The sequence below is a fragment of the Elephas maximus genome, chromosome 21 (assembly GCF_024166365.1).
Source record: "Elephas maximus indicus isolate mEleMax1 chromosome 21, mEleMax1 primary haplotype, whole genome shotgun sequence".
Taxonomy (NCBI): domain Eukaryota; kingdom Metazoa; phylum Chordata; class Mammalia; order Proboscidea; family Elephantidae; genus Elephas; species Elephas maximus.
The window spans coordinates 64,127,742-64,146,953 of NC_064839.1; the positions used below are offsets into that span (position 1 = coordinate 64,127,742).

At 39.1% G+C, this 19,212-nt stretch overlaps 1 protein-coding gene across 1 annotated transcript in view; it reads right to left on the reverse strand.

The window, feature by feature from the left end:
- Positions 1 to 3,693: 3,693 nt before the first annotated feature.
- The window catches only part of LOC126065112 (probable ATP-dependent RNA helicase DDX60-like), a 146,456-nt gene continuing 130,937 nt past the window's right edge, over positions 3,694 to 19,212 (reverse strand). Inside the window, 5 exon segments of the mRNA XM_049864801.1 lie at positions 3,694 to 5,002; positions 5,004 to 5,103; positions 8,113 to 8,175; positions 9,588 to 9,739; positions 11,302 to 11,444. Of these exon segments, the coding sequence (XP_049720758.1) occupies positions 4,910 to 5,002; positions 5,004 to 5,103; positions 8,113 to 8,175; positions 9,588 to 9,739; positions 11,302 to 11,444 (551 nt within the window). The 3' untranslated portion in view covers positions 3,694 to 4,909.

A 19,212-nucleotide genomic window follows, 5' to 3' on the forward strand; every position in this document is an offset into this window, starting at 1 on the left:
ATTAATTCCCCCATTTTAAAAAAATCCTCCCTTGATCTTGTAAATGACCTCAACCCTCACTCCATATTTCTACTTCCTTTTATATTAAAACTACTGAATATTACAGTCTTCTTTACTTCCTCATCTCCCCATCTTTCCTCAACCTACTCCATCACACTTTTATCTTGATCACTCCCTTGTGAAATTGTACTTGTCAGGGAAACTAGCAGTCTCCCACATTGCTACATCTATTCTCACTATACTCTAACTTCTACGTAGTTGATTGTTGTTGTTGTTGTTGTTGTTAGGTGCCATCGAGTCAATTCCGACTCAGAACGAAACGCTGCCTGGTCCTGCGGCATGCTCACAATCATTGTTAAGCTTGAGCGCATTGTTGCAGCCACTGTGTCAATCCATCTCACTGAGGTCTTCTTCTTTTCCACTGACCCTGTACTTTACCAAGCATGATGTTCTTCTTCACAGATTGATTCCTCCTAACAACATGTCCAAAGTATGTAAGATGCAGTCTCGCCATCCTTGCTTTTAAGGAGCATTCTGGTTGTACTTCCTCTAAGACAAATTTGTTTGTTCTTTTGGCAGTCCATGATGTATTCAATATTCCTCACCAACACCACAATTCAAAGGTGTCAGTCCTTCTTCTGTCTTCCTTATTGATTGTCCAGCTTTCACATGCATATGAAGCAATTGAAAATAGCATGGCTTGGGTCAGACACACCTTAGTCTTCAAAGTGACATCTTTGCTTTGCAACATTTTAAAGAGATCCTTTGCAACAGATTTGCCCAAAGCGATGCATCTTTTAATTTCTTGACTGCTGCTTCCATGGCTGTTGATTGTGGATCCAAGTAAAATGAAATCCTTGACAACTTCAATCTTTTCTCCATTTGTCATGATGTGTCTTACTGGTCCAGTTGTGAGGATTTTTGTTTTCTTTATGTTGAGGTATAATCCATACTGAAGGCTGTGGTCTTTGGTCTTCATCGGTAAGTGCTTCAAGTCCTCTTCACTTAGAGCAAGCAAGGTTGTGTCATCTGCATAGCTCAGGTTGTTAATGAGTTTTCCTCCAATCCTGATGCCCCGTTCTTCTTCATATAGTCCAGCTTCTGTTATTTGCACAGCATAGAGATTCAGTAGGTATGGTGAAATAATACAATCCTGACGCACACCTTTCCCAAGTTTAAACCAGTTGTTATCCACTTGTTCTGTCTGAACAACTGCCTCTTGATTTATGTACAGACTCCTCATGAACACAAGTGTTCTGGAATTCCCATTCTTCAAAATGTTATCCATAATTTGTTATGATCTGCACAGTCGAATGCCTTTGCATAGTCAATAAAACACCATGCTTTTGGTATTCTCTGCTTTCAGCCAGGATCCATCTGACATCAGCAATGATATCCCTGGTTCCACGTAGTTGATTACTTCCTCCTTTTTGAAACACTTTCTACATTTGCAACACTAGACTTACAGAATACCACATTTCCTTGTTTTTCTCTCACCTCACTGGCCACTCCTCAGTCTCCTTTTCTGGCTCCTTCATTGATTTCTAAATTTTAAACATCAGACTGAAGCAAGTCTCACCTCTTGTCTATTTACACTCACTCTCTGTGATCCCATTTGCTCCCATGGCTTTATATTACATTTGTATGCTAATATGTATTTATATCTCAAGCCCTCGTCTTTAGGCTTCTCAAACTAAGTAAGTTCAAAACAGAACTCTTGGTCCCTTCACAACGCCATACCTGTCTTCTCCATCTCATAAATGGTGCTCACTTGAACACGAGTCAAAATCCTTGAGGTCATCCTTGATTCCTCTCTTAATCCCATATTACTTACAAGGTCCATCTGCAAGTTCTTTCAGTTTCACTTGAATTTGAGCAATCTTTCCCTTCCAACTGTATCCAACCAAATCTAAGCCTTATCATTATCATAGTAGCGGGCTTCTCCTCCTACCTCCTCTGACTATTCTCATAGTCACCAGAAACATCATTTGTAAATGCAAGTCAGATCATGCCAATATCATGTCCAAAATTATATGGTTTTCTTTAATATTTCAAACCCACAGTCTACAAGACCCCACATTATGTGATCCCCCTGCTATCCCTCCACATTCTCCTCTTATGGTTCTCCTTGTTTGCTCCACACCCGCCATGCTGGCCTTCTCACTATCTCTTGAACGCAAGTTCACTCTCTCCTCAAAGCTATTGAACTGCTGTTGCTTCAGCTTGGAAATTTCTTCCCCCCAAACTGTGTGGCTTGTTTCCTCCCTCAACTTTCTTTGTCACTTTCTGTTTTGTCATGGAATCTATTCTTATATAAAATTGTATCATCTATGCACCATGGAAGAAAGTCCTGGCGATCTGCTTCTGTAAAGATTACAGCCAAGAAAACCCTATGTAATTGACTCAGTGGCAACGACTTTGTTTGTTTAATATTTGCTTACATGTTCATTATCTGCCTATCCCATAGAACGCCAACTGCTTAAGAGCAAGGAATTTTTTTTTCTATCTTAATTACTCATTTATTTCCAGATTTTTGATCAATGTAACACACAATAGGTATTCAATATATGTTTATGAATGAAAGAATGAGCTAGGGACTCAGATGCCATCACCATTGTCTTTCTGACATTTATTATTGCTTCTCAAAAGGCATTTCACTCTTTTCTTTTTTATGCCAACCAGCCAACTCTGCTTCTCTGATCCAAAGCAGACAGCTTTACGGCTTACTGCTTTACCCACCAGAGAAATATTATCTCCATTCAATATTTCCATATTCCAAAAATTTTAGGGAAGGAACTCATTGAAAGGGAAATTTCACATTATTGTAATAAATGAAACATGAAACACCAAGTTGCTTTTTAATATTCCTGGAAAGAGAGAGGAAGTAGGGAGGGAGGAAAAGAAGGAAGGAAAGACAGAAACAGAGAAAGAAGGAAAAAGAAGGAAAGAACAATGAACACAGAGGGTCTGCCAATTAGACCCTCAAATGAAGCAATGTGATTATGACTGGACAGCATCACTGCCAATGGTATCTGCCCAAGGAGAGTCTTTGGAAAAGGTTAGGAATATCTCCCCTTTTGGAACAGATACCAGGTTGCAGCTGACACACTCTATTATCCTTCCAAAATAGGAGGGCTACAGATTGACTCAGTCATCTGAAAAAAAAACAGATTTCATCTCCCAACCAGAGACCTGGAACTACAAGCAGATGGCGCAAACGAATGTATCAAGATTATTTTGAGTAGAAAATGAGACAATGGAAATCCCTAGGGTCTACAGATGTCTGTTTTTTTCTAAGACTGCAGTCTTATGCTAACTTCAAAATACAAATTCAAGATTAGCTCCAAGAAAATAGTCACGCCTGATTGTGGCACATGCCTGATACAAGTGAATTATGAGTCAGTTTTAATGAAAAGCGAGTTTTCCATTTCTGGACAAAGTGAAATGCTGACATTTTCTGAGCCCATTTAATAGAGCTGTAAGTAATTTCGTAATGTAGAGGATGTCTTGATGAGGCATTCGGGGTGATAGGATGCATTAGGTCTTTCACCCCGAGAATCAGCTGCTCTGGGCTTAGAACAGATTTTGCAGTCTGCAACCTGAAGCTGTGATCGAGAGAGAAAACAATGAAAGCCAAACATCTACTGCATAATGGACTGACTGACAAACAGATTTCGCACAAAGAGACAATGGTAAACTGATTAAAACTTTTTATTTCTTTATTGGCGTCCAGTCATTTATTATGCACAGGTGCAGTAATACCAAATCACGAGCTAATTCTTTTCCGAAAGCATCTTATACAAAGCCCACATTTACGTAAAAAGTACTACTTGCAATTTGCTAGTTGAAACTATTTTAATAGCTTTGAGAATCATATTTCCTAATTTCTAAATCCACTGCTGGTTAGGTATAGTTAGAAAGAAGATTTTTTTTTTTTTTTTTTTTTGCTATCCTTAGAGTACTCTACTCATTTTTACAGCCTTAATTGTCCTTAAGTGCTTATCTATTTCTGTTGTGGTGGTTTTTTGTTCTTTTTTTTTTTTTCCTTTGGGTGGGGGAGGTTTAAGCATGACCCTGGGAAAGAAAATTCCCTAAATGTAATATTTGTCTCAGCTTCACAGAGTGATTATTTTTTCTTCAGTCACATAAAGAAGTTGCTGTCAAGTTGATTCTCGCTCACGGTGACCCTATGTGTGTCACAGTAGAACTGTGCTCCACAGAGTTTTCGGTGGTTGATTTTCCCGAAGTAGGTCACTAAGCCTTTTTTCCAAGGTGCTTCTGGGTGAACTCGAACCTACAACCTTTCAGTTAGCAGCTGAGTGCATTAACTTTACCACCCAGGGGACTCCTCAGTCACATACATCATTCTTAATCACTGCCAGTAAGTAGAAAAGTGTACCACTGATTATTTGGGAAAAACAAAGTGTGAGAGACTCAAAATCTATCATAGCTACTCAAAAAAAAAAAAAAGGCTGAATCAACATGTACTTCTATCATCAGGAGAGTGGTTTATAAACTCTTCTATGTGGTTGTCTTGTAGTCTCAGAAGTTCTTTTTACATAATTGATTGCTTGAAATTAACTTGGTCCTTTTTGATTTATGGATCACTGATAGAAAAATCAACAGGTTAGGAACATACTCAAAAACTTGACAGTGTGAAATTAAAATTCTGCTATGCACCTAATTTTAGCTACACACACACACAAAAAAAAATGGAGTCAATGCTTCTTCCAGTGCCTTTTCATGTATTACTTCACTTAATCCTTAAAACAACTGGAGATATGCATTTCCACTCTCACTTTACCAAAAGGAAACTAAGGTTATCCAGCTAAGGAAGAGAAGAGTTAATATCTGAGTCCAATTCTATTTGACTCCATGACAATTCCTCTTTCCATTTCACTGCATCGGCTCAAATATGTTTCCGGCAAAGGGCTGAAAACCACATAGTTGGGCTTGAAACACTCTTGAAGCAATAGTCCAAGTGGTTTGGATGCATTTCAGTTTTGGACTTTTTCAAGTTTTTCACAGAAGATTTTTCTCAGTTCTTTAAATGCCAAGACAACGTTGTCATTCTTATTTTCACATAGTTCACTCAAGGAAAGACTGTAAAACAGGAAAAAAAAAAAAAAGCCCACACATGAGTAACAATTGATATTATAAAAAGAGCTTTCTCCATGTTGGGAGAAGTGATTATTTTACCCAAAGATCCACTTGATGTAAATACTTATGAGAAAATACGTGGAATAATAATAAGATGCACATTTACCTCATAAAACCTTTCCAAAATACACGGTATAGTCAGAGAAAAGACAGAGAGATGCCTCCTCATGCAGTTACCCATCTTACCTCTAAATTCACCCTGTACATTTGAAAAATAACTGAATCCCATGTCTCTAGCACCTAGCAGCAGTTATTCAACTCCTTTTCTTTTCTCCATGAATCTTCTTGGAGCCATCTTCTGGCTTTTCCACTATGGTGACCATTATTTTTGAAACTCACAGTCACTGAATAAGTGAAAGAAATTTCTGCCCTTACCCATATATCTTAGGAACTAGGAAACCAGGGTGAAACAGAGAGGAGAGAGACTCCCAAGAGTGGCTCTCTCAGCTAGCATTGAAAGCAATTGTGAGTTGACATTTTGTCACCTTTTTTGTAATCATACCCCACCTTATTTACACCAGTTTCAGTTTTTTCCCAGTCTTTAGTAACTGAATACTAGAAATGATCATGTCTTTATCCCCAAGTCAGATGTTCCTCCTCAGTTGCATACCTATACTTCTGACTACTGGACATTTTCCCCCGAAATGTCCCACAGATACCACTTCAATACATTTAAATCCCAAGGCAAGAGTATGTCTAGAGGTACAGTAATGCCACCATCCTCTTCTGTTCCCTGTTTTTGTGAATTTTGTCATTAGCCAAATGAGAAATTTCAGTTACCATCAGCACCTCTTGCCCCACTTGCATAGATTCTGCTTCTTAAATGTCTCTCTAATCCCTTCCACCCGTCCTTAATGACGCCGTTCAAGTCTTCATTCTGTCTGCCTTGGGTTATGGTCTTTCCCTGCTAATTTAGCTCCCTGCCTTCAGTTTCTCTATCTATTGGGTCAATCTACATACCTGTCAGAGTAAATCTCTAAAACACAGACCTATATCACACTCATCCTTAGAAACTTCCTGTCTCACCACTGTCTACAACTTTAAATCCAGATTCCATGATGTAGCAATTAAGACCCTTTCCCATGTAGAGGAAATTCCCTTTAACCCTTTCATGACCGGTGGGATATACAGTTGCCCACCCACATTATCTGTCTCTCAGGTTTCTTGGGAAACTGCTTTCCCACTGACAGTACATGCAGCCAGTAGGAGGGGGCCTGCATAACAGTTGGAAACCAAAGAAACAGGCATGTGTCACAAATTGCTGTTTTTATAGGGTATTGTACGAGGTGTCTGAATTGTGGTAGGAAAAATAGGAAATTTTTATTTGGGACACATATATCCCAGTGGATTTTGGTGGCACTCTGGGACTCTGGCGGTAGAATTAGTAGGACAACATGTTCTCCCACTGAACTTTGTGGGTAGGCTTGTGGAGGGAAGGTAATAAAACAACCCGTATTACCTACCAAAAATTCAGACACAATCAATGATTCTGTGTGCTTCCATTAATGAAAATACATGGTATCAACAAAAAATTCAAAGTAGACAATAATTGGGTCTTGAATCAAAGATTCTTCACTCATCATCAGTATCTTCCCCTACCCCTATCATAACCCCCCTATTCTGCACTCCACCATGCTGAGCTTGAGGTCTATCCCTGACACATCAGGAATGTTAGTATTACTGTACCTCTAGACACACTCTTCCCTCTGCCTGGGATCCTCTCCTACCACCCCCTTTTTAATTTGTTTAATGAATTCTCACATCCTTTAAGACCTGCCTAAAACTATTCCTGCTTTAAAGCCTTCTCTTATTCCAGTAGCATTAGCCGTCCAGTTACTTGTGTTAACATAGTAATTTGTGTGTAGCTCAATCATAGTACTTACCACACATAACCATCTACAAGACAGTTTGCAGCAGAGATATGATACTTTATATCTGAAGTGCACAGAAGAGTCCCTCTAACACAGCAATACATTTATACATTTATGGCTGAGTGAATGAATGAATATGTGCGTGAGTGATCCCTGGTCCTCCTGAGATAAGTTAAACATCTCTGGAACTTCTGAGACTACTGTGGTGATTGTAGCTTTGGAGCTATGAGCCACTCAAGGAATTCCCTATGTAGAGGTACCCCAGGTGGGCAAAGCAGCTCCCTACTGCCTTAGCAGGGGCTTCCCAAGAATCTCAATCTCTGTAGAGAGTTCCTCAAAGGATCTGACTCAGTTCTGACCAAAGAAAACCACAAATATATTCTCACTAACAAGGACCCCCAAATAAAATCTCCCCTTAAAATTAATTAATTTTAAGTGAAAGACCATGCATACCTGATCATGTGTGAAGTGGGTAAGAACTGGAGGTTTTAGAGAATATAGAACTAGACAAAAGCTAGATGATCAATGGTGCCTAGAGGTGGGAATGTCTATAAAGAATTCATAATTTCTTGGACCCCTAGAGGACACTGTACAGATGGGCACAAGAATCCAATAGGAGATGCCAGAGTCAGATGGGCCTGTGGAAAACACTGAGTACGAGAGAGATTTAAGTTCAATGAAGTGGATATAAACTATAGACCTAATGGAGCTCTAACGGTATGGCCCTTGGAGTCCCCTGTATCTGATTCAGAGTGAATGCTCGGGGTTTGTAGAATTGGGTATGATCAGGCCTGGGGATTTATGGGGCCTTGGGATAGTGCCTTTGAAGCTCTGGTCTGGATGGACCTTCATTCCAAATGGACTTGGAGATGAATCTTAATCGAGAAAATAGTGCAACAAGGTCATGAGGGTAGGGCCTGCAGAGCCTTAGGAAGACGAGTTGCATAGAAGCTAGGATGCTCAACAGTATCTCTGGGCGTGCTCCTTCAAGGATATCATGAACTGGGCACACAGTAAGAGCTCAACATTTGCTAAATTGCCATTACATTATTGAGAAAATCAAACTCAGCTTAGAACATACCTGATAGTTCGGATGTAGGATGCAAAATCTTTTAAAAGTCTTAAAACTTCTCCAGTAGACATCCTAAGAGAACAAAAATTTTAATTCAAAAATATACAAACAAAAGAATTCATTAACGCACGCTTTAATAGTGGGTCTGTCCATGATTGTTCAACTTTCTCTGTCTAAACTAACTTTACACAGTGAAACCTATGAGAGCCAAAACTCAATGGGACTACCTTGTTTTTCTGGGTCTCACATGTTTTCCGCCTTTGACAGGGTGCAGTCTTACCACTTTTCTATCACTTGTTTTAAAGGGAAATACTTGAGTTTTCCTAATATAGGTTTCTGCCTTACACAGGTTCTGGCTTTTGCAGGTTTTACTGTACTAGAAACCTTTTTAACTTTATTCTAGAAATTGTCCTACTCTACACACGCAGTAGATGAATCATTCTGCTATACTGATCATAATGAAGTCAAGAGTCACAAATGTCATAACCACAAGAAATTGAGAGAGGTATTGACCTTCTGGGTGGGGTGACAAAATATATAAAGTAAAGCTTAGAAAATCGAGTGGGGACTAGAGATTAAAATGGGGAAAAAAAGAGGTTTACTTACTAATGTCATTTCTACTTTACTTGCCACTAAGAATGAGATTTAAGAAAAACTGACATACCTCAAGGTTTGTCAAGAACATGAAAACACTTAAAATGAATTTCAATCAGAATTATTTTATTTATATAAAATATACCTTGACTTCCTGAATCTCTGCTTAAAAGCATGCTCCTCCCCATTTCTACCTACCGGATTCTCCACTCCTCATGTGAGTCCAAATGTATTCATCCCTAATTACTGCTTTGTAAAATGATTTTCTTACCAAGGGACAGAACAAGTGCCACATTCTAACAGACAACTGCCAAGTTCACTTTCTCACTTAGAAATTCCACAATGTTCTTCCTCCAGGTCCCATTTGTGGAAAAAAAATAGATATTTATTTCCGCCCCACCCCAAAAAAGGACTTTTGATATACTCCTGGGTATCACTAAACATTCTTTATTTAAGTTTTAAATAATCCATTTAAAGAATAAATAGTATATAATAAACAATAAAAATGTATTTTTGAGTTATGGTATAGCCAATTTTTTTTTTTTTTTTTGGTCTTCAGGCTTATGTGCAACAAAGCCAGGCCAAGAATGAATATTTTGGTGGTATATCCAAAACTGAAATAATGCTAACATTTTTAATTACTAGGGATTAGTCTGTTAGAAAGAGATCTAGTATGTGTTACATGATTAATATTATGTTTATTAAATATATAATATAAATTTTTACTATATAAATAATAGATGAAAATAGTGTATTATAGTATAAAATAGGTAGGTAGATAGGTAAGTAGGTAGGGAGGGAGGGAGGGACATAGAAGAGGGGAAAGAAAGGGAGAGAGAGGGATAGAGAGAGCTAGATATGTATCTTACACACCCAACATATAAACCTACCCATTGTCTCGTGTTAATTCTGTCAAGGAACCATGCTTATAGAAATCAAGTGCATAAGCACTGAGTGGCATTCTTCTTCCTCGGTTATCAATTTTTTGTGACCACAGCACAGGAGCCTGCTTGGTCTTGATACCGATTGTCCGCAGAATGACCTGAAAAAATACATTTCCTCTTAAGTCACCATTTCTTTGTAAAGGATAATTGCTTACAATTTATGATTTCTTTCATGAATTCCAGTTTCTTTAAGTACATTCTGAAAAGGATGGAGTGGGAGGGGGCAAGCGAGAAGTGGACTCTTGTAGAGATCAAGTGGAACAGGGGACTCATCATGATGAGGGAAAGGGGTGTCTCACACACAGCGGGCAACACCACAACAAGCATGCTGAGAGGACAGTATACCCAACTTGGGAAAACAGGAACCTTCAAAGTATACTGAGGGCAATTCAACCATCCATTTGCTATACTGTTAGCAAGATTTGCTAAGCAAAAAATAATCTAAAGCTGATTTTTAAGGTAGAATTTTCATCATAATCTAACTGGTAGAAGTAGGATGGAGCTAGACACAAACTTGGAAGGAGTGTTGTGTGGCTCGTGTCTCTGTGGGCCCAAAGAACAGGATGCATCTGAATAGCTCACACCATCTTTTGATCTCCACTTACCCAAGAGAAGGAAACAGAGGAAGAGGGGGAAGAGGAAAAGGAGAAGGAGGAAAAGGGGCAAAAGAAAGAGAAGAAAAGCAAACAGAAAAACTACGCTTCTAGGGCTCCAGGTATATTTTGCAAATTAAATGTATGCAGTCAGGAGGAATTCATATACCCTGCTAGTGGGAGTGTAAAATTTAACTCTGTGTGAAAAATGGGATGAAAATACAAGTTCAAGTAGAAAAGGAAATGATGTAGAATTTGAAACTTTAAAGAAGTTGATCACACACACACATTTGAATGCTATGGTTGTCAAATAATTTTGATATTTATATTCTATTGGATGCGTTTAAAAGTGTGTTATAACAGTTCCATTTTAAAATGTCAATCAGTATAATGAACCAGAAAATACAATATTACAACTCATTACACTTTGGTTAAAAAAAAATTTAGACATCAACCCACAAAGGATAAGAGGATTCATAACTTTTCCAAATTCTTTTAGATGTTACTTAAGCAAATATATCGGAAGACCACTGCTTTACATGAAATGTGACTACGCAATCAGGGAATAAAATCCAGTTAAGGCAGAAGTAGCGAGCTATATTATTAAATATTATTAAAGCTAAATACATGTCTCATCATTTAAATTAAATGTAAAATCTTCCAACACATAATATTTTGTCCAGAATCTCTCAGAGTTCTAGTGCTTTGTGTGCCACTTTGGAGACCACTGTCCCAAAGAGTCCCTGAGATCTGAAGTAGTGACAGCACTACGGGGTCTATAATCAATTTTGAGAAAAGGTGAGGTAATTCTGTTTGCTCCTTCTGCAGAAAATCTGGGTGAAAAAAGAGAGTGTTTAGGAAGTCTCCAAAAAGAGGCAGAGTCCCTCAGTTCACCTCCATCGAGACTGAAATCATACTGGCCTCCAGGGCATTGCTCTCTTGGACACTGGTGTTGGGGTGACTGGAAACTATTCAGTGTTGGGGTCTAATTCCTACTAGGTTGTAAAGCAGTGTAACTCTATTCTCTCTTAACGAAGTTTTATTTATAAGGTGCACTCTCCACTTACACAGTTGACAATCTCTGGCCGAAGCAAATCAGCATCTGTATTCCCAGAGAGACAAGCAAATGGCGAAATGGCCACTCTCCCTTTCTTGGAGTTCATCAAGTGAGACACGAGTTGGGAGCCTTCATATTTGTTACCTGTGAATTCTGACCAAAATGGATTGGGTCACATTAGGTTTTAAGAATCATACCACAGTGGTTGATATTCATCTGCCCATGGCAGACCTCATAATGAAGACTGATTGAGATATGATATATAAAATGATTAACTCAGCTGGGCCCTGAGTAATCATTCAATGTTGACTGCTAACATTATTGGCATTGCTCTTTTTATTACCTGTTATTTATTTCCTACTGAATGCAGACTTAACCTCAGAATCCTTCTAGACACAATGTTCAGGTAAGCTATAGAAGATGAAGCATATTTCCCATTCACGTTCTAGGTACTGTCTCACTGGACTTGTGAAGCGCTGGGTCATACGCTCACATATGGCTCCTTTTTATGATGGAGGTAGGATATTCACACACTCTCATGGTGCTGTCTCTGTGATGTTCTCTTTGCTCCATCTTTATTGTCTGTTTTTGCTGATGCTGCTTCCTATGTCAATTGGACTTGGAGAACTACAAGACACCTCTGTCTTTTATTCCAATTACGGACAAGTTAGGATATACAGGATATGGGGAATTACTCCCCACAGTTCCATTCCTTACTGTTATCCTAGTCTCTTCTTGCCATTTATTCTTCCCTAGACGGTTCCGGATCTAATAATTTCTAAAAACTAGAAAATAACAATAAAAGCAAACACTGATATCTGTACTACCCAACAGAACTTTCTGCAGTGACAGAGTGTTCTATCTCTGCTATGTCCAAAGTGGAAACCAGTAGCTGCATTTCACTGAGCAGGTGAACTGTGGCTAGTGTGACTGAGGAATTGAATTTTTTATTTTATTTTTCACTTTTAATTAATTTAAATTTAAGTAGCAACATGTGGGTGGTAACCAACATGTTGGACGGAATAGACTTACAGAGCTTACTATGTGTCACACATGGTTTACAGTACTCCACAAACATAAATACACGCTCTTAACCCTCCAGCAATACTGTAAGGTAACATTTTACAGGTAACAAAATTGAGACACAAAAAGGCTAAGAAGCTGGCATAAGATCTCACAGCTATTAACTAGAAGAGTCCAGACTTGGATCCTGGTACTCAGCTTCTGGTGCCCTGGTGGTACAGTGGTTAAGCAATTGGCTGCTAACCAAAAGGTCAATAATTCGAATCCACCGGCTGCTCCTTGGAAACCATATTGGGCAGTTCTACTCTGTCCTATAGGGTCGCTATGAGTCGGAATTGCCTCAACAGCAGTGTGTTTGGTTTTTTTGGTTTGACTCAGTTTATTGCTTGTAACCACTAAGCTTACCCTGCCTCTCAGGCGAAAGAATAACAGAAACCACGCCTATTTCCTCCCTGTCTGCCATGTTTTCTGGTCCCATTTTATAGCCTCAACACAAAAGTGACCTTCATTCAAAGTTGCTCGCGAATGACTTCTTAAAATTTGTTCTGCCATTGTCCAGTTAATAGGTGAGTAATTATTAAGTTTCTTCCTTTGGGAAGCAGAAGGTATCATCACGCTGTATGATCGGCTAACTTCTTCTTCCAGGATAAAATGCCCAGGTTAGGGAGAGGAGCCAAGATGGCTGACTAGGTAGACGCTACCTCGGATCCCTCTTGCAACAAAGACTCGGAAAAACAAGAGAATCGATCACATACATGACAATCTACGAACCCTGAACAACAAACACAGATTTAAAGAGTTCACCTGAGTGACAGAGACGGAGAACGAACAACTACGGGGAAGCAGCGACTCTTTTCGGAGCCTGGAGCCAGCGTACCAGTCAGGTAACCTTGGCGCCGGGCTTAGGACTGGGCGCAGGGGAGCTGAACACAACATCTCGTGATGGCGCAAACATGGGGCACAGCCCTACCCCCCTGAACTGATCCCAGGAGGGGGCCCAGCCAGTCCGCATGGGCGGCATGGCAACACGGCTGGTGGGAGAAGTCCCCAGGAGGCAGTGACTGGTTTTGGAGCCAGGAGTGCAGCGTCCCAGCAGGGGAACCTTGACACTGGGCTTTGGACTGGCAGTGGAGGATCTGACCGCGGCTTCAGCTGGCCAGAAGCTCGGGGGCAATCCCTACACAGCCAGCACACATAGGAGACCCGCCTCTCGGGAATCTCAGATGAAATAGTCGTCCCAAGCAAGATAAGCAACTTTGGCTATATTCCAGGGTGCTACTCTCTCCTGTTTTTCTGAACCCTTCCCTCCCCTTCCCAGGCAGCTTCATTAACATTGGAATTTCCTGAGCCAGAGGGAGAACGGCTCCGGCTCCGCGGCTTTGCTTTTCCCTTTTTTTTTTTGGTCTTTTCCTAACCCATTCTTCCCGCCTGACAGAAGCAACCACAAAAAACCCAGGGACCAAAAATCCTTCCCTAATTGGACTAAAAACACAGAACCAGCTCCAGCCAAGCATATATGATCCATATCTTCGGCTTTCATCCCTACAGGGAACAAGGTGCCTATTATAATGGAAAGGCATTTCTGATAGGGATCTGACTGCATTTTTTCTGGTGGATTTACTGGAAAAACAAGTTTCCCAGGTCTGATATCTCTGCTTATTCAACAGAGCCCTAACTGACCCACAACAGGGAACTGAGGGCTGAAGCTCCCCCCAGACCACCTAGAATCTTGCCTTAGGGGTCTAAGGAGGGTGACACCTACCAATCTGTAGAGGTACTTGCATTGGGGGCCTAAGGTACAGCTGCAGAGCCCTCCCACCAAGGTGCTTTAGGAATAGAGACACACCTACCTCACTGACACTTGGGGGAAGCCTGTCAGCATCCTGCCCCCCCGGAGTGTGAACCCCAGCTGCTAACAGAATCTGGTGCACACAACTATTACCACTACTTCTCGAGGTAGATAGGTGTTAGGGTGCAGCACACACTTGACCCAAAATCAGATTCCACTGAACAATAGTGAATAGACTCAGGCACATGTATCTGGCAACAGCCCAAACCAGCTATTAATAGGTCATAAGTAAGTCAAGGGCTACAACAAACAAGACAGCACAATCTAGTAGCCCATCCACGTATATTGAAAGAAAACAAAACAGGATAAGACTCAGTGAGCAAATACAGAATAAATCACTAGAATATCTTAGTGATGGCTCGAAAACAGCAGTCGATATCAAACCAGAAGCAGACCATGACAGCTTCTACAACCCCCCAAACAAAAGAATCAAAATCTTTCCCAAATGAAGATACAACCCTGGAATTATCAGATACAGAATATAAAAAACTAATTTACAGAATGCTTCAAGACATCAGGGATGACCTCAGAAATGAAATAAGGCAAACTGCAGAAAAAGCCAAGGAACACACTGATAAAACAGTTGAAGAACTCAAAAAGATTATTCAGGAACATAGTGGAAAAATTAATAAGTTGCAAGAATCCATAGAGAGACAGCATGCAGAAATCCAAAAGATTAACAATAAAACTACAGAATTAGACAACGCAATAGGAAATCAGAGGAGCAGACTCGAGCAATTAGAATGCAGAGTGGGAAATCTGGAGGACCAGGGAATTAACACCAACATAGCTGAAAAAAAATCAGATCAAAGAATTTAAAAAAACGAAGAAACCCTAAGAATCATGTGGGACTCTATCAAGAAGGATAACTTGCGTGTGATTGGAGTCCCAGAACAGGGAGGGAGGACAGAAAACACAGAGAAAATAGTTGAAGATCTGCTGACAGAAAACTTCCCTGACATCATGAAAGACGAAAGGATATCCATCCAAGATGCTCATCGAACCCCATTTAAGATCGATCCAACAAGAAAAACACCAAGACATATTATCATCAAACCTGCCAAAACCAAAGATAAAGAGAAAATTTTAAAAGCAGCCAGGGAGAAAAGAAAGGTCTCCTTCAAGGGAGAATCAATAAGTTCAGACTACTCGGCAGAAACCATGCAGTCAAGAAGGCAATGAGATGACATATAGAGCACTGAAGCAAAAAAACTGCCAGCCAAGGATCATATATCCAGCAAACTCTCTCTGAAATATGAAGGCGAAATTAAGATATTTACAGATAAACACAAGCTTAGAGAATTTGCAAAAACCAAACCAAAGCTACAAGAAATACTAAAGGAAACTGGTCAGAAAACCAGTAATATCAGATACCAGCACAACACAAGGTCACAGAACAGAACACCCTGATATGAACTCAAATAGGGAAATCACAAAAACAAATTAAGATTAATTAAAAAAAAAAAAATTGCTCAAAACAGGGAATCATTGAAGTCAATATGTAAAAGATCACAATAATCAAAAAGAGGGACTAAATACAGGTGGCATAGAACTGCCATATGGAGAGGGATGCAAGGCGATATAGGAGAATACAAGTTAGGTTTTTACTTAGAAAAATAGGGGTAAATATTAAGGTAACCACAAAGAGGTATAACAACTCCATAACTCAAAATAAAAACCAAGAAAAACGTAACAACTCAACAAACATAAAGTCAAATACTATGAAAATGAGGAACACACAATTTACAAAGAAAAACATCTCAGCACAAAAAAGTAAGTGAAAAATGAAATTGTCAACAACACACATAAAAAGGCATCAAAATGACAACAGTAAACACTTATTTATCTATAATTATGCTGAATGTAAATGGACTAAATGAACCCATAAAGAGACAGAGAGTCTCGGACTGGATAAAGAAACACGATCCATCTATACGCTGCCTAAAAGAGACACACCTTAGACTTAGAGACACAAACAAACTAAAACTCAAAGGATGGAAAAAAAATATATCAAGCAAACAATAAGCAAAAAAGAAGAGGAGTAGCAATATTAATTTCTGACAAAATAGACTTTAGACTTAAATCCACCACAAAGGATAAAGAAGGACACTACATAATGATAAAAGGGACAATTGATCAGGAAGACATAACCATATTAAATATTTATGCACCCAATGACAGGGCTGCAAGATACATAAATCAAATTTTAACAGAACTGAAAAGTGAGATAGACACCTCCACAATTATAGTAAAAAAATTATAGTAGGAGACTTCAACACACCACTTTCGGAGAAGGACAGGACATCCAGTAAGAACCTCAACAGAGACACGGAAGACCTAATTACAACAATCAACCAACTTGACCTCACTGACATACAGAACTTTCCATCCAACTGCTGCAAAGTATACTTTTTTTTCTAGCACACATGGAACATTCTCTAGAATAGACCACATATTAGGTCATAAGACAAACCTTTGCAGAATCCAAAACATCGAAATATTACAAAGCATCTTCTCAGACCACAAGGCTATAAAACTAGAGATCAATAACAGAAAAACAAGGGAAAAGAAATCAAACACTTGGAAACTGAACAATACCCTCCTGAAAAAAGACTGGGTTATAGAAGACATTAAGGAGGGAATAAGGAAATTCATAGAATGCAACGAGAATGAAAATACTTCCTATCAAAACCTCTGGGACACAGCAAAAGCAGTGCTCAGAGGCCAATTTATATCGATAAATGCACACATACAAAAAGAAGAAGGAGCCAAAATCAGAGAACTGTCCCTACAACTTGAACAAATAGAAAGTGAGCCACAAAAGAACCCATCAGGCACCAGAAGAAGACAAATAATAAAAATTAGAGCTGAACTAAATGAGTTAGAGAACAGAAAAACAATTGAAAGAATTGACAAAGCCAAAAGCTGGTTCTTTGAAAAAATTAACAAAATTGATAAACCACTGGCTAGACTGACTAAAGAAATACAGGAAAGGAAACAAATAACCCGAATAAGAAACGAGAAGGGTCACATCACAACAGACCCAACTGAAATTAAAAGAATCATATCAGATTATTACGAAAAATTGTACTCTAACAAATTTGCAAACCTAGAAGAAATGGATGAATTCCTGGAAAAACACTACCTACCTAAACTAACACAATCAGAAGTAGAACAACTAAACAGACCCATAACAAAAAAAGAGATTGAAACGGTAATCAAAAAACTCCCAACAAAAAAAAGCCCTGGCCCGGACGGCTTCACTGCAGAGCTCTACCAAACTTTCAGAGAAGAGTTAATACCACTACTACTAAGGGTATTTCAAAGCATAGAAAATGACGGAATACTACCCAACTCATTCTATGAAGCCACCATATCCCTGATACCAAAACCAAGTAAAGACATCACAAAAAAAAAAAATTACAGACCTATATCCCTCATGAACACAGATGCAAAAATCCTCAACAAAATCCTAGCCAATAGAATTCAACAACATATCAAAAAAATAATCCACCACGACCAAGTGGGATTTATACCAGGTATGCAAGGTTGGTTTAATATTAGAAAAACCATTAATGTAATCCACCATATAAATAAAACAAAAGACAAAAACCACATGATCTTATCAATTGATGCAGAAAAGGCATTTGACAAAGTCCAACACCCATTTATGATAAAAACTCTCACCAAAATAGGAATTGAAGGAAAATTCCTCAACATAATAAAGGGCGTCTATGCAAAGCCAACAGCCAGTATCACTCTAAATGGAGAGAGCCTGAAAGCATTTCCCTTGAGAACGGGAACCAGACAAGGATGCCCTTTATCACCGCTCTTATTGAACATCATGCTAGAAGTCCTAGCCAGGGCAATTAGGCTAGACAAAGAAATAAAGGGCATCCAGATTGGCAAAGAGAAAGTAAAATTATCTCTATTTGCAGATGACATGATCTTATACACAGAAAACCCCAAGGAATCCTCCAGAAAACTACCGAAACTAATAGGAGAGTTTGGCAGAGTCTCAGGTTATAAGATAAACACACAAAAATCACTTGGATTCCTCTACATCAACAAAAAGAACCTCGAAGAGGAAATCACCAAATCAATACCATTCACAGTAGCCCCCAAGAAGAAGATAAAATACTTAGGAATAAATCTTACCAAAGATGTAAAAGACCTATACAAAGAAAACTACAAAGTACTAGTGCAAGAAACTAAAAGAGACCTACTTAACTGGAAAAACATACCTTGCTCATGGGTAGGAAGACTTAACATAGTAAAAATGTCTATTCTACCAAAAGCCATCTATACATACAATGCACTTCCGATACAAATTCCAATGTCATTTTTTAAGGTGATAGAGAAACAAATCACCAACTTCATATGGAAGGGAAAGAAGCCTCGGATAAGCAAAGCATTACTGAGAAAGAAGAAGAAAGTGGGAGGCCTCACTCTACCTGATTTCAGAACTTATTATACAGCCACAGTAGTCAAAACAGCCTGGTACTGGTACAACTACAGACACACAGACCAGTGGAACAGAATTGAGAACCCAGATATAAATCCATCCACGTATGAGCAGCTGATATTTGACAAAGGCCCAGTGTCAGTTAATTGGGGAAAAGATAGTCTTTTTAACAAATGGTGCTGGCATAACTGGATATCCATTGGCAAAAAAATGAAACAGGACCCATACCTCACACCATGCACAAAAACTAACTCCAAGTGGATCAAAGACCTAAACATAAAGACTGAAACGATAAAGATCATGGAAGAAAAAATAGGGACAACCTTAGGAGCCCTAATACAAGGCATAAACAGAATACAAAACATTACCAAAAATGACGAAGAGAAACCAGATAACTGGGAGCTCCTAAAAATCAAAGACCTATGCTCATCTGAAGACTTCACCAAAAGAGTAAAAAGACCACCTACAGACTGGGAAAGAATTTTCAGCTATGACATCTCAGACCAGCGCCTGATCTCTAAAATCTATATGATTCTGTCAAAACTCAAGCACAAAAAGACAAACAACCCAATCAAGAAGTGGGC